The sequence below is a fragment of the Chaetura pelagica genome, unplaced genomic scaffold (assembly GCF_000747805.2).
Source record: "Chaetura pelagica isolate M959 unplaced genomic scaffold, ChaPel_1.0 scaffold9, whole genome shotgun sequence".
NCBI classification, from domain to species: Eukaryota; Metazoa; Chordata; class Aves; order Apodiformes; family Apodidae; genus Chaetura; species Chaetura pelagica.
The window spans coordinates 108,198-126,264 of record NW_009954494.1 but is presented as its reverse complement, the minus strand read 5'-3'; the positions used below and the strand labels follow the sequence as shown (position 1 = coordinate 126,264).

Here is an 18,067-nt window from a genome sequence, read left to right as displayed (position 1 = left end):
TCATGCTTGGATCAATCTTTAGTCCTGGCTTTCCCTCTCATGTCAATTTCTATGTTAAGGGCTCTTCGTAGAGGTTGTACTAGATGTCTGCAAAGCATGCACAGCTGGTGACCTCTGAGGGACTGTAGATGAATAGGCCATCACTTGAGCAGACTTCAGTCCCCATCCTCTTCTTGCTAGGCCTTAACATCCAGGAGGTTTCCTACCTCTTTTTTAGAATGAGATTAACTCCAATGTGCCTGTATAGTATAAAATTGCCTTCCAGGTTGGTTCTGGCAAGTGTGCAGAAATCCTGGGATGTTTCAATATATTGCCCAGTCCATTCTAAACATCTTCACCTTAGTCCTGCAAAACTTACTTTCTTATGAACAGGTTTGTGTACTATTAGCTTTATCTTGCGCTGAAGATAGTCTCACAGAAGTGTCTGATACACAGTTGAAATCTGTGAGCAAAACCTTCAAGGACCTACATTGTATCTAAAGGACTCTTAGTGCTTTTCTCTGCATCTCTGTATGTCCCTTTACTCAGGACTGAACAAACAGGATCCCAACTTGAAGGACTGCACTTTCTCAGAAAGTGCAGACGAACCAATGAACCACAGTTCGGAGGAAAAGCAGAGCCATGTGCTAAGAGCAGAATGTATAGTAACAAGGCAAACCTTTAAGCTGTAGCTTAGCTGTTTGACAGTGAGCAGTCAAAATTTGTGCTAGTAGAATGCTCTGACATCAGTTTCCTGTCATAGCATTGGTTTGGGTGTTAACCTTAGCAGACAAAAAAGCGAGCTTTTTTTTTCCCTAGTTGGTGCCTTATTGCAGAGTGGTGGCTTCCAAAGGCATAATGTATAGTTTTGTTCTATGTTGAGCAGAGATATGAAGGTCTGCATTGCTTACTTGAGATACAAATATTTAGTACTAAAATTTGGCAGAAGAATTTGAAGGAAGTATAGATGTCTGTTACCTTTGTAAAGCTTAGTATTTCTTTCTTGTGACTTGGGAGGGTTTGCCTTTCACACTTATTGTCTGATTTGTGATAGGTATTAGTTTAATTATGGAATTGAATTTTGATTCAGTAGTCCAGAGTATTTCAGATGAATGATGCTGTATAATTCTGGCAAAACTGAGAGATATTAGCAATTACCTAAGTGAATTTCATGCTGTGGAACGCTTAATGCTTGAATGTGTCACTAGATATCATTTGCTGTATGAATTTTTGGACTGTGTTAAAACTTTATACTTGCTGTGGACAATATATTTCATTTTTATTTTTTTAAAAATTAGAATCTGCAGTTAAACTCTGATGCTAAACAGTCATACCGAGTGTACTGTGTCATGTACCCAGAGCAGCAAAGCCTCGTCCATCCTAATGTTTGGATAAAAGGGAAAATACAGAGTTACTGAAGGCAGAAGTCATCTGTCAAATGTAAGCTTGTCATAAAGTTGTTTAATTAGGGGAGTTACTAATTAATTTTTCAGACTCCTGGCGCTTATTCCATCTATTATGTTCAAAGATGTCCTCCTTGAAAGAGGTGAAAGGTTTTCAGTGAATCAATTTCTGAATCTGAAGATTAACCTTTTCCTCTTTTTAAAAAAGTTTAAAATCTTAAAGTCCATCTCACTTTTATCCTGTTGTTTTCTTAGAGAACAAACCAATATTATGACATGCTACAGAACAGATCCAAGACACAGCAACTTTATTTCTCTTGTCTCATCTTCACCTATATGCCTGTGATTAACCTTCTGTTAGGCCTGAGAAAATGTGTAATGTTTTGTTGCTTGATTGCATCGTAACCCTGAAGATCTGATCCAGCAGAATGCTCAACCTGTTAACTGCATCTTTCCCACCTCCCCTCATCCAAGGTGGCTCTCCTGGATCTTATTTTTACATTCTTTTTGCAATACCTTGTTCCCTTTACTAGCAAACTGTGGACATGACTGCCACAGCAGTTTTGCCATTGCATGTACTTGCATTACTGATAAATATGCATCCTTTTGATCTTGGTTAAATTTGCAGGTTTAAATATTTATAAAAGAAAGTTAAGCTGAAAAGAGGTTAGTTCTAATTGTTTTCCCTTTCTGCTTTCTGTGCTTCAAGATGTGTAAAGGCATGGGGGTTTATTGTTCCCTTCTTCCCTTCTGCCTCAGCTGGTTCATGTACTGCAGCTGAGGAACTGCCTACTACTTCCTTCAGAAGTATATAGGTGGAGAATTGGAAATACCTGGGTTATTGTACTTCAGTATGCATAAGTTATTGGATGCAAGCATTTTAATTTGAGTCCTGCTTGTTTATTCAGTCCTTCACTTCTTCCAGTTATTTACCTCCAGTTCACTAGTCTTCTAGAAAATACTTCAACATATATCTAAATATTAAAGCAAAGCACCACTCCCTTTGCTTTCTGTACTTTTTTCTTTTTCCCCTCTCCTGTGGAAAAGTGGGGGTTTTTTTTGTTGTTGTTTTTTTTCTTATTTTTTTTTCCTTTAGAGAGACAATCTTAGAGCAAAGAGCAAGCAGTGATGAGTTGAATTCAAAGAGGATTAGGGTCAGGACTTTGAAATGCAGGCTAATTCATCAGACACTTCTGATATTGTAGAATTAACAAGAGATGGCATTAAATCATGCCTAAGCATTTGTTGAAATAATTGCCTTCTTTGAAGCAGAAAAATATGTAGTGGTTTTGAGTGATGGTTCGTTTAATGTTGTAACTAAACTTGTAGTCCTTTACTTGTAATAGGAACACCCCTTTTCAACAGTTTTTTTTTTTTTTCCTGGCTATCCTGGCCACTGCTTCCCTTGTATCAAATACCTCGAATAATTTAGTGGTTGATTTTGTGGTTTAAAAAAATAATCCAACCAATGAAGTAATACATCCATACATCCATGCCCCTTCAGCTCACGGTCAAGTCAGTTAAACAAATTGAATCACCTGATGTGCCACATCAGTGTCTACAAGGGGAGAAAGTGGAGACAGTCCACCGTGTCAGGTTGGGGACATGGTGCAGTGTGAACAGCCCCTTTCGGCAGCAGCAGCATCTAACTTGTCAGGGTAAGCAGCACCAGCTACATGCTCACTTCGCAAAGTATTGCAACAGTTTAAGATTGTATTGTCCTTCTGATTTCTGCCCCTTGCTGGACTAGTTGTTCTGTGGGATCTTTAGTCTACTGTAAGTAAAATCAACTGAGATTGTTAAACAGGAGTTTAACCTCATTATGTTTTTTGAATGACTGATGTGCTCACTGTTGCTCTTGGATCTGATTGGAGTCTGTGTACTTGCATTAAGCTACTTGAGTGTTCAGATTTTGTGTTTTGGAAAGCTCTCAAGTGAGAAAAGGATTATTCGCAGTAATTCTCACACAAGAGCTGCGGACTTTGAAAGAGCACAGTGGGCAGATACTGTTGGAGCATCAAAGTTTTTTGGCACCTGTTGCCACTTTTTATATCTTACCCCATTCCAGAAACAGATCAATTAAAACAAAAAATTAAAATATTATTTACAGACATTATTAAGTGTGGAGTAAAGCAGCAAGAATGAGATAGGCATTTTAAAATAAGCACTGCTGCCTGCGTATGTACCTCAAAACACTTTGACCCATATGAGACGTGATGACAACATGGTCCCTGAAGAAGGATGTGACAATAACATGCTTTTAACAAGTCATGAATGGTGAAGTTCTGTGACGTCTTCCTGACTTTTGCTTTTTGCTGTTGAAGCTTTTTTTCCCCTGCATAACAGATCGGATCACTCAACTCCTTTTGGTTGATGATGATTTAAGATTAATTTATTCTTTATTTTTTTCCCAATTTAGCACAATGAAAAGAACAATGTAAACACCCTTGCTGTTGAGTATGCATTTACTCTGTAAATCACAGAATTATGTATCTGCACTGAATAATTCTGGAAGAAAAGTCTGTTTTAAACATTCTATTAAAAAAAAACAGCTGTTGAAAGAAATGTATTTTGTCTCCATCAGTCTTTCCTTTTGGAAGCTAAAATTGAGTGGTGATAGATGTTATCTTGAATTTAAATAGTAGTTGCAGATGTTTTGTCATGTTTTATTTCCATGGTCTGTGGCAGGTAACGCAGAAAAGTGAGATTTTTTTTGAGAGATAAAATTAACAAGAATTAATGGATATTGCTTCTGACTATCTGCTGCCATTCTTAGAGATGTTTATTCTGTGTTTTCAAAGTTACTGGTGCACTTGGTTGTTTACCCTTCCATCAGTCCCAGTATCCTTAAATGTTTCTCCTCTATTTTTTCACTACTTCCTGCCATCCACCCATAGTTTCATGAATCACGAGTTGAGTAGTCTTATAAAATACGGCAAAGCATTTTAATGACTCCTCTGCGGTGTTTCTGTTGCATTTATGTTCTTTCTGGTGTATGAGGTTTTCCCCTTGCTTCTGCTGTTTCTGTGGAGAGGTGGCAGGCTCTCCCACAAGTCAAAGTTCCTGTGTTCTGTTTTGCTTTCTGCTCCTTGGATACTTCACAGCAGGTGCTGCTCCTGCTTATGTCTGTGGTAGCCTCAGATTTTTTTTCTGGGTTGGTAGGGCTCTTTAGACATGGTAAACTTGTGTTAGCGGGTGTTGTTAGAAGTAGCCTCTGGCAAGAAGATGCAACCTTACCCACCCATGCTATATCTGAGCTGGGATATGTTACTGCACTGTCTTGACTGCCCTCTCAATCTGATGACTGCTTCAGCTCCAACACTTTTTTCACTGAAAAAAAAGAAGGGGTGTGTCGAGACTTGGTGGGTTTGTGTAGTTTTTAGAGTTTTTGGGATTTGTGGTTTTTCTGTTTCCGCTTCCTGGCGTTATACTGGCTTGTCAATTGCATAAGGCAGGTAATGCTTAGTTTTCTGCTTTCATGGTAGGTCAGAAGTTTGACCACTTAGTTAACACACTTGCTGCTAGAGTGGATAAAATTTTTATGCAAAAGAGAACATGGTTTATTAGAGGTCATCTGGAGCTCAATACCTGAATTCTCACAGAGCTTGTACGAGTGTTGTGGGTTTTTTTAATACCTTTAGGATCATGTTCTATGATGTCAGTTGCTTACGGAATAATTTGTTTCTTGTAAAATACAGAAATGCAGAATAAAACTGCATAGCATTTGTGGGCTACTCAATTAACCCAGTGTATATTAGACCACTGTGGACATTTGGAGGATACATTTTAGGTAATTTTCAACTTTTAATTAGTTTCCTAAAATACACTGAAATGCAAGTTTTTATATTTAACAGCTTACACATGCTTAAAACCTACCTATGCTTACTGCTGAATATCCCTATGTGGGAGTTTCCGTTGCTCATTGATCCTTGTCAGTTGAATAAGTTTGTTGTGCCCAGAAATGTTAAATGAAGTTGAACCAGAACTTCCAGTAGATCCAAATGATCCCATTTGCTGCTGCAAGGCTGGATCAGACCTTCCTCAGGGAATATGTACACATGCTTACCAGAAACTTCACATAAAGCTTTCTTTTTGTCTATTCCACTCTGGGTTTATAAAATGTCCAGTTTTATAGTTGTTTCAGAAGTTCAAATATGTACTTTGCCTAAGTAAAGGTAAAATTTATAGAGAAGGCAGGACACTGAGGCATTTAATTTTGCCTAGAGGGTACAGCTTATAGTAACTGCTATTTTTAGAATGTTTTGAGTGTATTCACTGAGAGTGTATCTAATTGTACTTCTTATATATGGCACTATCAAAGTATAGTCTTGATTACTTCCCCCCTTTTGTTTTTTAGAATTAAAAATTACCTTCTTGTAATTTACAGCAATTTACTTAAACTGAATAAAGGAATAAAAATGAAAATTAAATCTCCTCTACTGTAATAGTTTCATACATTAACAGTGGTAATCAAATATCACAAATTATATATTGATGTTTTTTGTTTGTGTTGCTTCTTGGTGTAGGTGGAATGTCTGTAAAATTACCTTCTTGTAATTTACAGCAATTTACTTAAACTGAATAAAGGAATAAAAATGAAAATTAAATCTCCTCTACTGTAATAGTTTCATACATTAACAGTGGTAATCAAATATCACAAATTATATATTGATGTTTTTTGTTTGTGTTGCTTCTTGGTGTAGGTGGAAATGTCTGTTTTACTAATGCTAAGCAAGTCTGCAGTCAAAGGAAGCCAGCATTTGTTTATGGGGTATTTCCCAATCATCTTGTCTGTAAGAAGCAGCATTCCAGGCATTTTGAAGAGCATGCTGTGGTCTCAGTTTCCTGCAAAACATTTTCATTGATAAGGGAAGACATGGGTGCCCTGTAATGTAATTACATGAAATTGCTAGAGTGCTTACCTGGTATGTGGGAAAGCTGGATTCATTTGCTTCAAGCAAGAGAGACTTGGAGTCATGTTATTGAAGATCTCTTAGAAGGCAGCAACCAAGTGTTGGGTCAGAAGGCAAGCCAGTGTGCTGTACTCTGTGAAGGTTTTCCTGGGTTAGGAGGAAGTGGTGCTTTGGAGCCTGCTTAGCTATTCTGTAAACATTGAACATAATGTCTAATTCAAAGATTGTAAACTGAACTGGGGGGAAAAAGAGGCAGATATTAAGTGCCAGCAGCAGTAATGGAGACTGAGCTTTTGCTGTGTCTGTAGCTTATGCAGCTGTCTGACTCTGCTTGGCTTTGGGTCCTCCTCTTAGGTAACTAAGCTCTGTAGGAAGCCTTCATGCTTGGTTTGGGGATCTGAATTGTAGGAGGCATTAAACTGTTGCAATGCCAAGTGCTGCTCTACATAACATCAAAGTGCTTCTGTGTATCTGGCCCCAAGTACACAATCAGAACAGAAGTAAATGAAGTGCTGAGAGAAGTGTCATCTGCAGTGAGGGCACCCCATCCAAAATCATCAACTGATTTGACTGATCTGTACTGCATGATGCAGAGAAGCCTTGTATTAGGCCAGCTGGATCAAATGATGCTCTTTGAAGATGCTGCCAGTGTTCAGTTTCCTCTTAGAAAATCATCAGTAGAAGGAAATCTGTCTGCAGTTGGCCCTTGGCCAACATGTTCAAAGCAAGTAATGAAACAGATATTAAGCTTTAGCATGTATGTTCTCCAGTGAAGCCACAGTTCTCAATTTTTCTATCGGAATGTATGTTACCAAGGCAATTAGACCTTTGGTTTATTCAGTGTAATTCCCTGCATTGAATACTGCATGAAGTTCTTTCAAAAGTTGTGCTGGTAGGTGATAACGAGCAAAGCAATTGGTTTGACATAGTCAGATGGCTTTAGCCCTTGGATAGTGCCGTGTGTTAGCCTGTGAGATGCTTTCATCTGGCTTCCATTTTCATGGAAGAGACAGCAAACAGCTGTCCAGGTAGCATGTGGTGCAGTTATAGCTCCCAACCACCTCCTGTGCCTGAATGTTGCATGTTGTTCAGCATCTGGGTTGTCTGTGAGAGGAATGGCTGGTGCTGGAGGCACACTTGGCTCCCACTTCAATTGTTTCCAGTCACAAGTGCTTTTCAGAAGTCCATGTTGACTTGCCACTTGTAAGGCATGCGATATCTTAATATATCTAGTGGTGTTGGAATCACAGAATCATTAAGGTTGAAAGGGACCTCAAAGATCGTCAAGTTCCAACCCCCCTGCCACAGGCAAGGAACCTACCACTAGATCACATTGCACAAAACCTTATCCAACCTGGCTTTAGAAACCTCCCTGGGCATTCCATTCCAGCTCCTCACAATCCTTATAGTGAAGAATTTCTTCCTAATATCCAACCTAAATCTCCCCTCTCTCAGCTTAAAACCATTACTCCTTGTCCTATCACTATCTTCTCTGATGAAAAGCCCTTCCCCAGCTTTCCTGCAGGCTGCTTTCAAGTACTAGAAAGCCACTGTAAGGTCTCCTTGGAGTCTTCTCTAGGCTGAACAGCCCCAATTTTCTTAGCCTGTCTTCATAGCAGAGGTGCTCCAGGTCTTTGAACATCTTGGTGGCCCTTCTCTGGACCCTCTCCAACAGGTCCATGTTTCTTGTGCTGAGGGCACCAGAACTGTACACAGTACTCCAGGTGGGGTCTCAGCAGAGCAGAGGGGCAGAATCACCACCCTGGCCCTGCTGGCCACACTTCTTTTGATGCACCCCAGGATGCAGTTGCTCTCTGGGCTCCACCTCACACTGGCGGCTCATGTCAAGCTTCTCATCAACTACCACCCCCAAGTCCTTCTCCTCTGGACTGCTCTCCAGCCATTCTCCCCCCAGACTGTATTTGTGCCTGGGGTTGTGCTGACCCAGGTGCAGGACCCTGCACTTGGCCTTGTTGAACTTCATGAGGTTGGTACCAGCCCACCTCTCCAGCCTGTCAGGGTCCCTGTGGGTGGCATCCCTTCCCTCTTGGGTGTCAACCACGCCACACAGATTGGTATCATCAGCAAATTTGTTGAGGATACACTCAATCTCACTGTCCATGTCTCCAACAAAGATGTTAAACAGCACTGGTCCCAGTACTGACCCCTGAGGGACACCACTCATCACCTGCCTCCATTTGGACATTGAGCCATTGACCACAACTCTCTGGGTGTGGCCAGTGATGTCACCTTGGCCTTTCTTCCCCTTCATTTTAACCCATAAACTCTCTGTTGGCTCCTCATCCATTCCCAGGGAGAGCACCATGCACTGCAGCTGGTCTTTGACATAGAGGGCAACAGCCCCACCTTATCTCCCGTGTCTCTCCAGGTGGGGTCTCAGCAGAGCAGAGGGGCAGAATCACCACCCTGGCCCTGCTGGCCACACTTCTTTTGATGCACCCCAGGATGCAGTTGCTCTCTGGGCTCCACCTCACACTGGCGGCTCATGTCAAGCTTCTCATCAACTACCACCCCCAAGTCCTTCTCCTCTGGACTGCTCTCCAGCCATTCTCCCCCCAGACTGTATTTGTGCCTGGGGTTGTGCTGACCCAGGTGCAGGACCCTGCACTTGGCCTTGTTGAACTTCATGAGGTTGGTACCAGCCCACCTCTCCAGCCTGTCAGGGTCCCTGTGGGTGGCATCCCTTCCCTCTTGGGTGTCAACCACGCCACACAGATTGGTATCATCAGCAAATTTGTTGAGGATACACTCAATCTCACTGTCCATGTCTCCAACAAAGATGTTAAACAGCACTGGTCCCAGTACTGACCCCTGAGGGACACCACTCATCACCTGCCTCCATTTGGACATTGAGCCATTGACCACAACTCTCTGGGTGTGGCCAGTGATGTCACCTTGGCCTTTCTTCCCCTTCATTTTAACCCATAAACTCTCTGTTGGCTCCTCATCCATTCCCAGGGAGAGCACCATGCACTGCAGCTGGTCTTTGACATAGAGGGCAACAGCCCCACCTTATCTCCCGTGTCTGTCCTTCCTAAAGAGTTTATAACCCTCCGTTCTGATGCTCCAGTCATAGGAGCCATCCCACCAGGTCTCAGTGATGCCAATGAGATCACAGCCCTGCAGGCTCACCCTCATCTCTAATTCCTCCTGTTTATTCCCCATGCTGCGTGCATTGGTATAAAGGCATTTAAGCTGGACGTCCAGTAAGGCTGCCTGACTAGCTTATCTGACCACCACACCACCTCTAGGCTCATCTGTAGTAAGTCTGGCTTTATCCCCCGTGTTACCTGTTGTTCAATTGCTATCTTGTTACAGGAAGCCTGGTGAAGGACAGAAATCTCTGCTATAATGACTTCTAATGCATAGCAGTTTAATGTCAAATCTGTGATACCTGAAAATTCAATTTAAAGAAAAAAAAAGTACTGGAGGACAGAAATTGGAAAAACAGTGGTGATTTTAAGTTTGTTTTAATATAGGAGCAATACCTAGGGACTTGAATAAGTTTAGTATCTTTCTTCGGGGTGTGTGTGTGTGCCAAGTGAAATAACAATTGATAAAACGCTAATAGCTCAGCTGTGCTTATAAGGGTTTTAGTACTCATTGCAAACAAATATACCAAAATCAGGAGGGTAAGTGGTTTGGAATATCTAAGTAATGGTAATGAAATTATCCACTAACGTACATCTGTGTATAATTACAGCTTTCCTAACTAAAATGTCACCTTTCTTAAATTTCTTGTTGAATATGGTTGTGTCCTATTGTAGATGTGTAGAAATGCTGCAATAATGTGCTCAAATCTTGCTTTGCATTCATACTACCTCCATCCTCCCTCCCCCTCCATCAGTCAGAGCAACTGTAAATATGTAATCATGTGATGGAACAGTTTTTTTGAATCTGAATCCTGAAACTGGAGTTTCATACTGCAGTTTTGTCATATCTCAATTTCAGACTACTGAGTAGTCTTAAAAGGAGTGGGCGAGTTGAGCAGGAAAAAAGTGGTAATAGCAAGGTTTGTAAACTGATGTAAGCTTTCTGAGGCTTAGGGAGAGCTTTACAGTATTGTGAAAGAATAAGTTGCTGCACTTCAGTGATAAATCGACCTAAAAAAAACCCCAAACAGCCCTAAACCCTGTCAAAATGTATTCCATTAACCATGAAAACCATAAGTGTAATTAAGGAATGTTGTAACAAATTGGCAAGTAAACGTAAGTCACCTTAACTTCTGAGCTTTTGGAGTAGCATAGGTCTTTAGATAACTTAATTTAAAAATTACATTTAATTTACATTTGCTTGGGCCATCTTAACTATTACCACAGTACTGTAGTTCCCACTGAATGGAGCAGAAAGGTTGCAGTTTTTCTTCTTTGCATGTCGTCTGGTACTGAATAAGGAAATAATGGGAAACAGTGAAATGATGGGTAAAATTGATGTATACTAATTCCCTGCAATACGTGCATTAGAGTTGGCATGTACTTATTTTCATGTTGCTCTGTGTGTCCTGGCCTGAGAAAATACCTGCATGAATAATGGTTAAAAACGTATTAATTCCCCATGCACGTGTTCCCCACTGTACTAGTTGGCCGGCCACCTCTTTATTTTTTTATAAACTTGAAATACTTGTTCAACTGTCTTTAGAACATTTACATATTTAGGTTGTAGCCTGATATTGTCAGCTTTTTTAGTATATCAAGACAATAGTATTTTGAAGTATTAAGTACTAATAGTATTTCAAAATAGAAAAGGCATTAGCCTATTCCTTTTACGTTTTATTCCTTACACCTCTCTCGTGCTCTCAATTAGAAAGCTATGCCTCCTCTTAAACAGTTTCAGTTGTTTTCAGTCCTGCCTTAAGCATAGGTTTTTGTATGAATGGCTTTTGTCAGTGCAAGTGTTATCTTTTACCAAGAAGATTACTCATCAAATGCAAGTGGCTCTTTAAGATCACACTAGAAGTTGGAATTTTGTTTCACTCCAAGCAGGCTGCAAAATCAGCTCTATGCTGTGGTGATGACAATATAGGAATGTCATTTGACCATATGGTTCATTTGTGTATTGCATCAAATTAACATGCTGAAGTAATTTACAGCCAGATTTGTAAAGAAATTGGTTGTATTTATATCTGTGGTTTTAATATCTGCATCATTCTTTTGTGCACTTGAGTTCTTTCTAAAGGATATAACATTGTTTGTCCCTAAAAGGCTTAGGTTGCCCACATGTATTTTCTGATGTTTTGTTTGATGAAAGTCAGTGCTTAAAACAGAACAACAGTTTTAGCTGAGAAGTATATTTTAAAAATAATTAAAATTGGCATTTTGGAGAAGAAAAGTACCACAAATCCCTAAGCTGGAGCACACATGTTTGAAGTTAATATCCTACCACTACAGTGTTTGATAGGGAGTCCTAGGAGGCAAGGTGAATATTCAACAGTCTGCAGTGGGGGCTTTCATCCTAGCAGCTTGGCTCCCCTCAAAATATCTGAAGGCAGTAGCCAAGCAGTTTCCTACAAGCCTCAGATTTATGATAATTTAAAATGAAATTTTGCTATTAGATCTCTAAATCTAACATTTGCCTTGGTAGTTTGTGTTAATTTAAAAAAAAACCAAGAAGCGACAGCAGCAACAAAAAAAAACCAAAACACCACAAAGTGGAACAACTTGATGAATTACCATGCTTAATGGCATATACTTCTCAGCTAGAACAGTTAAGGCAGCTTTTTTTTTCCCCTAAAGACTTTAAGGACAGGGAACAGAATGAGAGTAGTAAGTAGGTTTTGTGTAACTAAAGGAAAAATCCCTGTGATTTATTTTTTTTATTATTATTACTGCTTAGTGGTTGTTTTGCATTTATTTTTCAAATTATGTTGCTATTTTTTTAGACTTGTTACAGTAATTTGGGATAGTGAAAAGCTTGGTGGAATTTTGCAGAACTTACATACTTACTGGGAAGACTTCTCTTTCAGCTATGGTTGATGCTTGCACTTAACGTTTCCATAGTGTTGCTATCTTTTACATGGTGCACAAAGGTAAATAACTAGTGAAATAAAACTTTCCAGAACCATAGAAAGATTCTGTTTTGATGTGCTGTCAGGACTCAGTGCACAGTGAAAAATACTTTCACTCACCAGCATAAGCCCCGATAATTTTCTTGATACCTGTTTTTTTTGTTGGTGTTAGTTTTTTACTTGTTTGTTTTTATTGCTTTAATCTTTAAGCAAAGTTACTGACCTCCATGAGATGAAATAATCCGAAGGACAGATCATACGGTAAATGTATAAGAACCTCAACAAATTCTCTGGTATTCTCAATACACAATTCTATATGAAAGACATGCATTTGTAGCATTTCACTCTTAACTGACGTAGTGTTTATGTGGCTGTTCCTATCTGAAAAGGATTAATAATTACAAAAAACCCATAGGAATTCTGTTTTGCAGTTCAGTATTTTAGAAAGCTTTTTTTTTCCCCCCATATATTTCTAGCTGTCAGTGCTGACCTAGTGTAATCACTTAAGCTGAATTTACATTGGAAAATACAGACATGCCTGGGGACTGTTCTGGTTGAAATGCTCCCCAACATGAATTTTCCCTGTTCAAACTACTTGCTATTCTACCCAAAGAATTCCCAGTTGTGGCTTAGGACCTGGAGTGGTAGAGTCAGTTCACAGTATGCGCTTGGTACACCATCACCCTGTTCTGGAAGCTCAGGCTGATTACTAGAAGACGTATAAACCATTCTGTGCTGTTTGGGTTCAGTGCTTGGTGATGTTTCTTGGTGCACTTGATTTATTAGTATGGACATAGTACTGCATCATCTTGCATGATCTAGTAAAGGTGTTGCCCATACTGGGGTTGTACAGATAAAACCAGTATTATAACCGGGACTTCCTTCAGTGCAGACTTAGGAAAGGCACAAAATTTCCTTTGGCAAGTCTGAGAATGACAGAAGCTGGTGACACTTAACTCAATTGTCTAAATGTAGTGTGCGTACAATGGCTAAGTGTATATATATGTGTAAGTTACCCTCTTCTTCACTTATTCCAATTTGAGCTTGATGTCTTGTATGGTTTTTTGTAATTACCATAAAAAAGCATTTTTCTCTGTTGAGAGGAGAGAAAGATCTACAGAATTAGAACCAGTGTTGGACACTGGGGAGGAGGGGAGATGAAACTTTATTAATACTTCCCCTTATCCTCTCTTTAAATGGGTATTTTCAGTGTTACTGGAATCACAGATCCAGCGGAGTTGCCTGTGAAACTCGTGTTAAACTGCACTGAAATTAACACCTGAAAATAGCATCTTACAGATATTTTGGAAGTTTTTTCCAGTTGGAAAGCTGCTGCTGTGGATGTAACTGCTGGACTTATTTTTTTATTTTGTTTTTTTTCCAGTTAACTTTGCTATTTGACCTACTCCTTGCTAGAGCAGGGCTTTCTTCAGGTTTTGTTTAATCTTGTTGCCTGACTTGCTCACTTGAGTATTACTGGTTTTTAAAAATTAATAATATATTATTTCACTTTTAGTAAAACATTAATTTCTTAATATTTTTTTTCCAAGTAAAAAGTGCTGCATATATTAAAGGCATTAAAGCGTGTCTTAAATTTTTATTCTGTTTGTTAAGTTTTTCAAGGAAGGAAATAATCATCCTTTCTCTTAAAATCCAAAATTAACTCTCTGGGACCACCTCATGAGTTTAAAACCTACAAAGCCTCAGTTATTGATGTTTGCTTTGAAAACACAAATTCAAAATCAATTAAGGGGATTGTTTTTAAAGATTATGTACTCTTTTCAGGAGGACCCAAATGATATTGACCCCAAAAGGAAAGACGCGCGTGGCAGTGATGGGGAGGACAAAGCACAAAGTGTGGAAACACTACCTCCAGGTATTGCAGTTATATTTGTTACGAAAGATCTGTAGCCATAAAACATTTATCCTTGAAAGCCATAAAACATAGCAGTTCTGATTAATTCTTTGTAGCTTGGAAGTGCTGGGATTATTTTAGCAATATGTACTTCTTTATGCACTTCATTTTCCTTAAATCTTGACTTCTTCACTGCTCCTTTGAGTGTAAAACCATAGGAATGTGAGTCTTTACCACTATATGTATTGTCCTGCAATAAGTTTGAGATGTCCTAAAAGCCTCTGGTACAAAAGCAGTCCATTTCTCTCTAGGGATAGTGCCGGCAGGCAACAGACAATTTGCCTTGGGTCTGTGTTTCTGAGTGAAGATTCAGCCAAGGTTCATACACTTTTAGTTTTTGTCTAGCTTTTGATGTGGTGGTTTTTCCTAAGTGCACTGATGGCATGCCTTATTTTTCACATACTTGCTCAGTATTTGTCACATGCTGGCAAATAAAAAGAGCAACATGAATTTTTTTTCGTTTACTGAAGTGGTCTTATGCTTGAGGGCGAGCTAGGAAAATTGTGTTAAGGAACCTTAATTTCCTATGACTGCTTCCATAAAACTTTTTTTGCTGCTTAGCCATTTCACATCAAGATTTTTAATATATAGCTAGAAGTGATGTACCAAGAAATGTAGAATTAGTAAAAAAAATTTGAATGTTTTACACTGTATTCAAAAAGTTTACTGTACAGGGAAGACAACTTCTGATCAGCTGGCTTTTCAACATGTTTTACTCTTCTTTGATTAATCCTAATGTTTGGCTTAAAAATTTGTCTTTGCCAAACAACTGAAATACTATGAGGTTTTGAAGAAAAAACCAGCCAAGGTAAACTTCCCTTTAAGCAGCTGGAAAATTCCATCTCCAATAATGTGTGAGGTATGATTTTTTTTTTTTTTACAGTCTTAGACTCCTGGTACAGTATAAGCTGTTGGACATTCATGGCTTTTTTTCTGTAGCCTTTGGCCTACGTTGTCTTAGCTGATTTCTGGAGAGGGGAAACAAGGTTCTGATTCTGTATATATGCTTTTTTTGGAAAAGTCTTTGTGTATGAATTGGGAAATAAATCATAAAAAGTTGAAGAGCCTGGCTTGTTTAACTTGGTTTCTGGCAGATCTTACCAAGAATTTTTTTCCCTTAACAGAGTTCTCTGCAAATATTGTTACTGAGATTGTAGGTAGGCCAGTTTTGCACCTTCTAGCTACTATTCTTATTTCCCCTTATTGAATGTTTATGTATTCTGGGCCAACCCTTGTACATTTCTGTTAAGACCTTCCTTTCCCCGATGCCCTAAGTATTAAAGTGGGAAGTGACACAAGTTGAAAGGGAAGGATAGCAGAAGTTCAAAAGGTTGATGCTAGAAGTAAAATTAAGTGTAAAATAGAGCAGGTCAGGGCTTTTTTAGTTTCATCTGTTGATTAGGGATCTCTTACATCTTGATTTAACAGGCAGGAGAATCATTACTACAAAGTAGTATGAGAATCTTGAGTCAAACATCAAAGGCTACACAGAATTATGCAGTCTTAAATCACAACCTTGATTATTTTCAGTTTGTGTAGGCAAACTTTTGAATCCTTATGGCAATGAAAATTGGATTTCATATTTCTGTGGATTCTTTCAACTTTTTTAAAGCAAAGTGATTTAAAAAACAAATTTTAGGAGGGCATTTGTTCAGAACATTCTTGCTTTTCCACTGATAAGAGACTTGTAGTTTTAAATTTCAGCATTATGCAATGTAATATCTTTCAGAAATTCTTGGAATTAAGGAATTGTTTATTATCATTATCTTTAAAATTTCTTTATATGAAGATTAAATTGTTGAGTTTTTTATCTTCCGTACATCAGAGTGATCTTTTATGATTTAGTGACTCTATTTTATATGCTGCAAAAGTCTATTTCTTTTGTGAAAATAGTGGTGTTAGTTCTCCTGGTTAGAGAGACTGATCCTGAACTGTCTGAATGGATAACTAAACCAAAACTGTATAACCGGTTCTCTGTAATGACGGGAGTCTCATCAGTTACTCAAACAGCTCTTTTCCTTAGAAGATCTGGAATCTCTTGATGTCTGTGAGTCGAAATAACCATATAAAGTATCCTGCTACATTTTAGCTGATTGAATCAGTAAGAGGGAGTGCAAGCTGTTCAGGGCATTTTGTATCAATCTATTCTACTCTCGCCTGCTGCTCCGTTGTGTGCAGATTTATTTGCTCTGCTTTTTTCCTCTTCGATCTCACTTTGAGCTGCTCTTACCATTATCTGACTTTTCCCTAATAGTTCTGATTCATATTATACACAGTTGGCAGGGCCTTCTGCTGGAGCCAAAGACAGGCTTTGTCTCCTTCCTGGCTACAGAAGCCAAATGATTTTTTTAATATATATTTCTTTTAATTCTCTGAGCTGTCACTGTTTTTAAGTAAATTCGGCCCCATGAAATGGTCTCTTTTCTTCTCAAATATACTCTATGCTTTCTGGACTAGTGTTGCTTTTGCTGCTTTTAAAGTCTTGGAAAATGGGAAATGATACATTTAAAATACTTTATATCAAGCTCTACTTGGATGGAAATGGGAATAGAATAAAATATACCAAATTAGCACTTTTTTTCAATACAGCTACAGAACAAAAATATGCATCCTATTTTAAAATCAACCAGCTTATTGTTTAAAATAATAGCAGTGAATCACATTGTTTATATTGATTGCCTTCTCCAAGACTTCAGAGTTGGGGAATACCTGGGACAAAAAGAAGCAGCTTTACTGCATTTTACCTTTTTCTTGTTTCTACTCAGCTTCTCAGGCTTAGAGCAGTCTGTAAAATAAGCAGGGTTTTTTCAAAACCAAGTTTAGCACTGTGGCCTGTGCTGGTTCCAGGTTCTTAGCTGGTTAAGTGATTTTTTTTTTTGGCTCTATTTAAATCTGGTAGCAAACTCTGCAGTTCATTTACTGTTGAGTGTAAAAGATGAATTTATTTTCATGTTGTGTGTTTACCTGCACTGAAACCTATTTGCTAAAATCTGAAGTTACAAAGTTGCTTAATTTATGTTTGAAATAATGTATTTGTGTTTCCTGATACACATTCCACTTGGCAGTCATTTAAACTCAGGAACCTACAGAGCCATCTAACTCTCCAGAAGACATTAAATCGAACATGCTTCTATTTGTGTGCCCCCAGGGAAGCACACAGCAGAAATAGTACCTATTATCAGAAAAGGCTTTCTTAAACCACTTCTAAATTTAAAGAAATAGTTGATAAATTGTCAGAAAACCAAGCCTTTCAGCAAAAGTGAGGTTGGATAGTAGACTTAGAGTGATAGAATCATAGAATCACTTAAATTTGGAAAAGACCTCTAAGATAATCAGGTCCAACCATTAACCTCGCACTCCCAAGTCCACCACTAAAACATGTCTGTCAACACCACATCTACATGTATTTTAAATCTCTCCAGAAGTGATGACTCTACCACTTCCTTGAGCAGCCTGTCCCAGTGCCTCAGAACCCTTTCAGTGAAGAAATTTTTCCTATATGTCCAATCTAAACCTCCCCTGGCACCACTTGAGGCCTTTTCCTCTTGTCCTATCACTTGTTGCTTGTCAGAAGAGACTGACCCACACCTCACTACAACCTCTTTTCAGGCAGTTGTGAAGGGCAGTAAGGTCTCCCCTCAGCATTTTTTCCCCAGACTAAGTATCCCCAGTTTTCTCAGCAACTCCTCACAAGACTCATTCTCCAGACCCTTCACCAGCTTTGCTGCTCTTTTCTGGACATGCTCCAGCATCCCAGTGTCTTTCTTGTAGTGAGGGGCCCAAAACTGAACACAGTACTTGCAGTCTTATCCGTGCTGAGCACAGTGGGACA

The 18,067-nt window shown here is 39.0% G+C and overlaps 1 protein-coding gene across 1 annotated transcript in view; it reads left to right on the top strand.

The window, feature by feature from the left end:
• The first annotated feature begins 14,090 nt into the window (after positions 1-14,090).
• GALNT2 (polypeptide N-acetylgalactosaminyltransferase 2) overlaps positions 14,091-18,067 on the top strand; it is a 44,065-nt gene continuing 40,088 nt past the window's right edge. The window contains exon 1 of the mRNA XM_010004531.1: positions 14,091-14,196. Within this exon, the coding sequence (XP_010002833.1) occupies positions 14,091-14,196 (106 nt within the window). The remainder of the gene's footprint in view (positions 14,197-18,067) is intronic.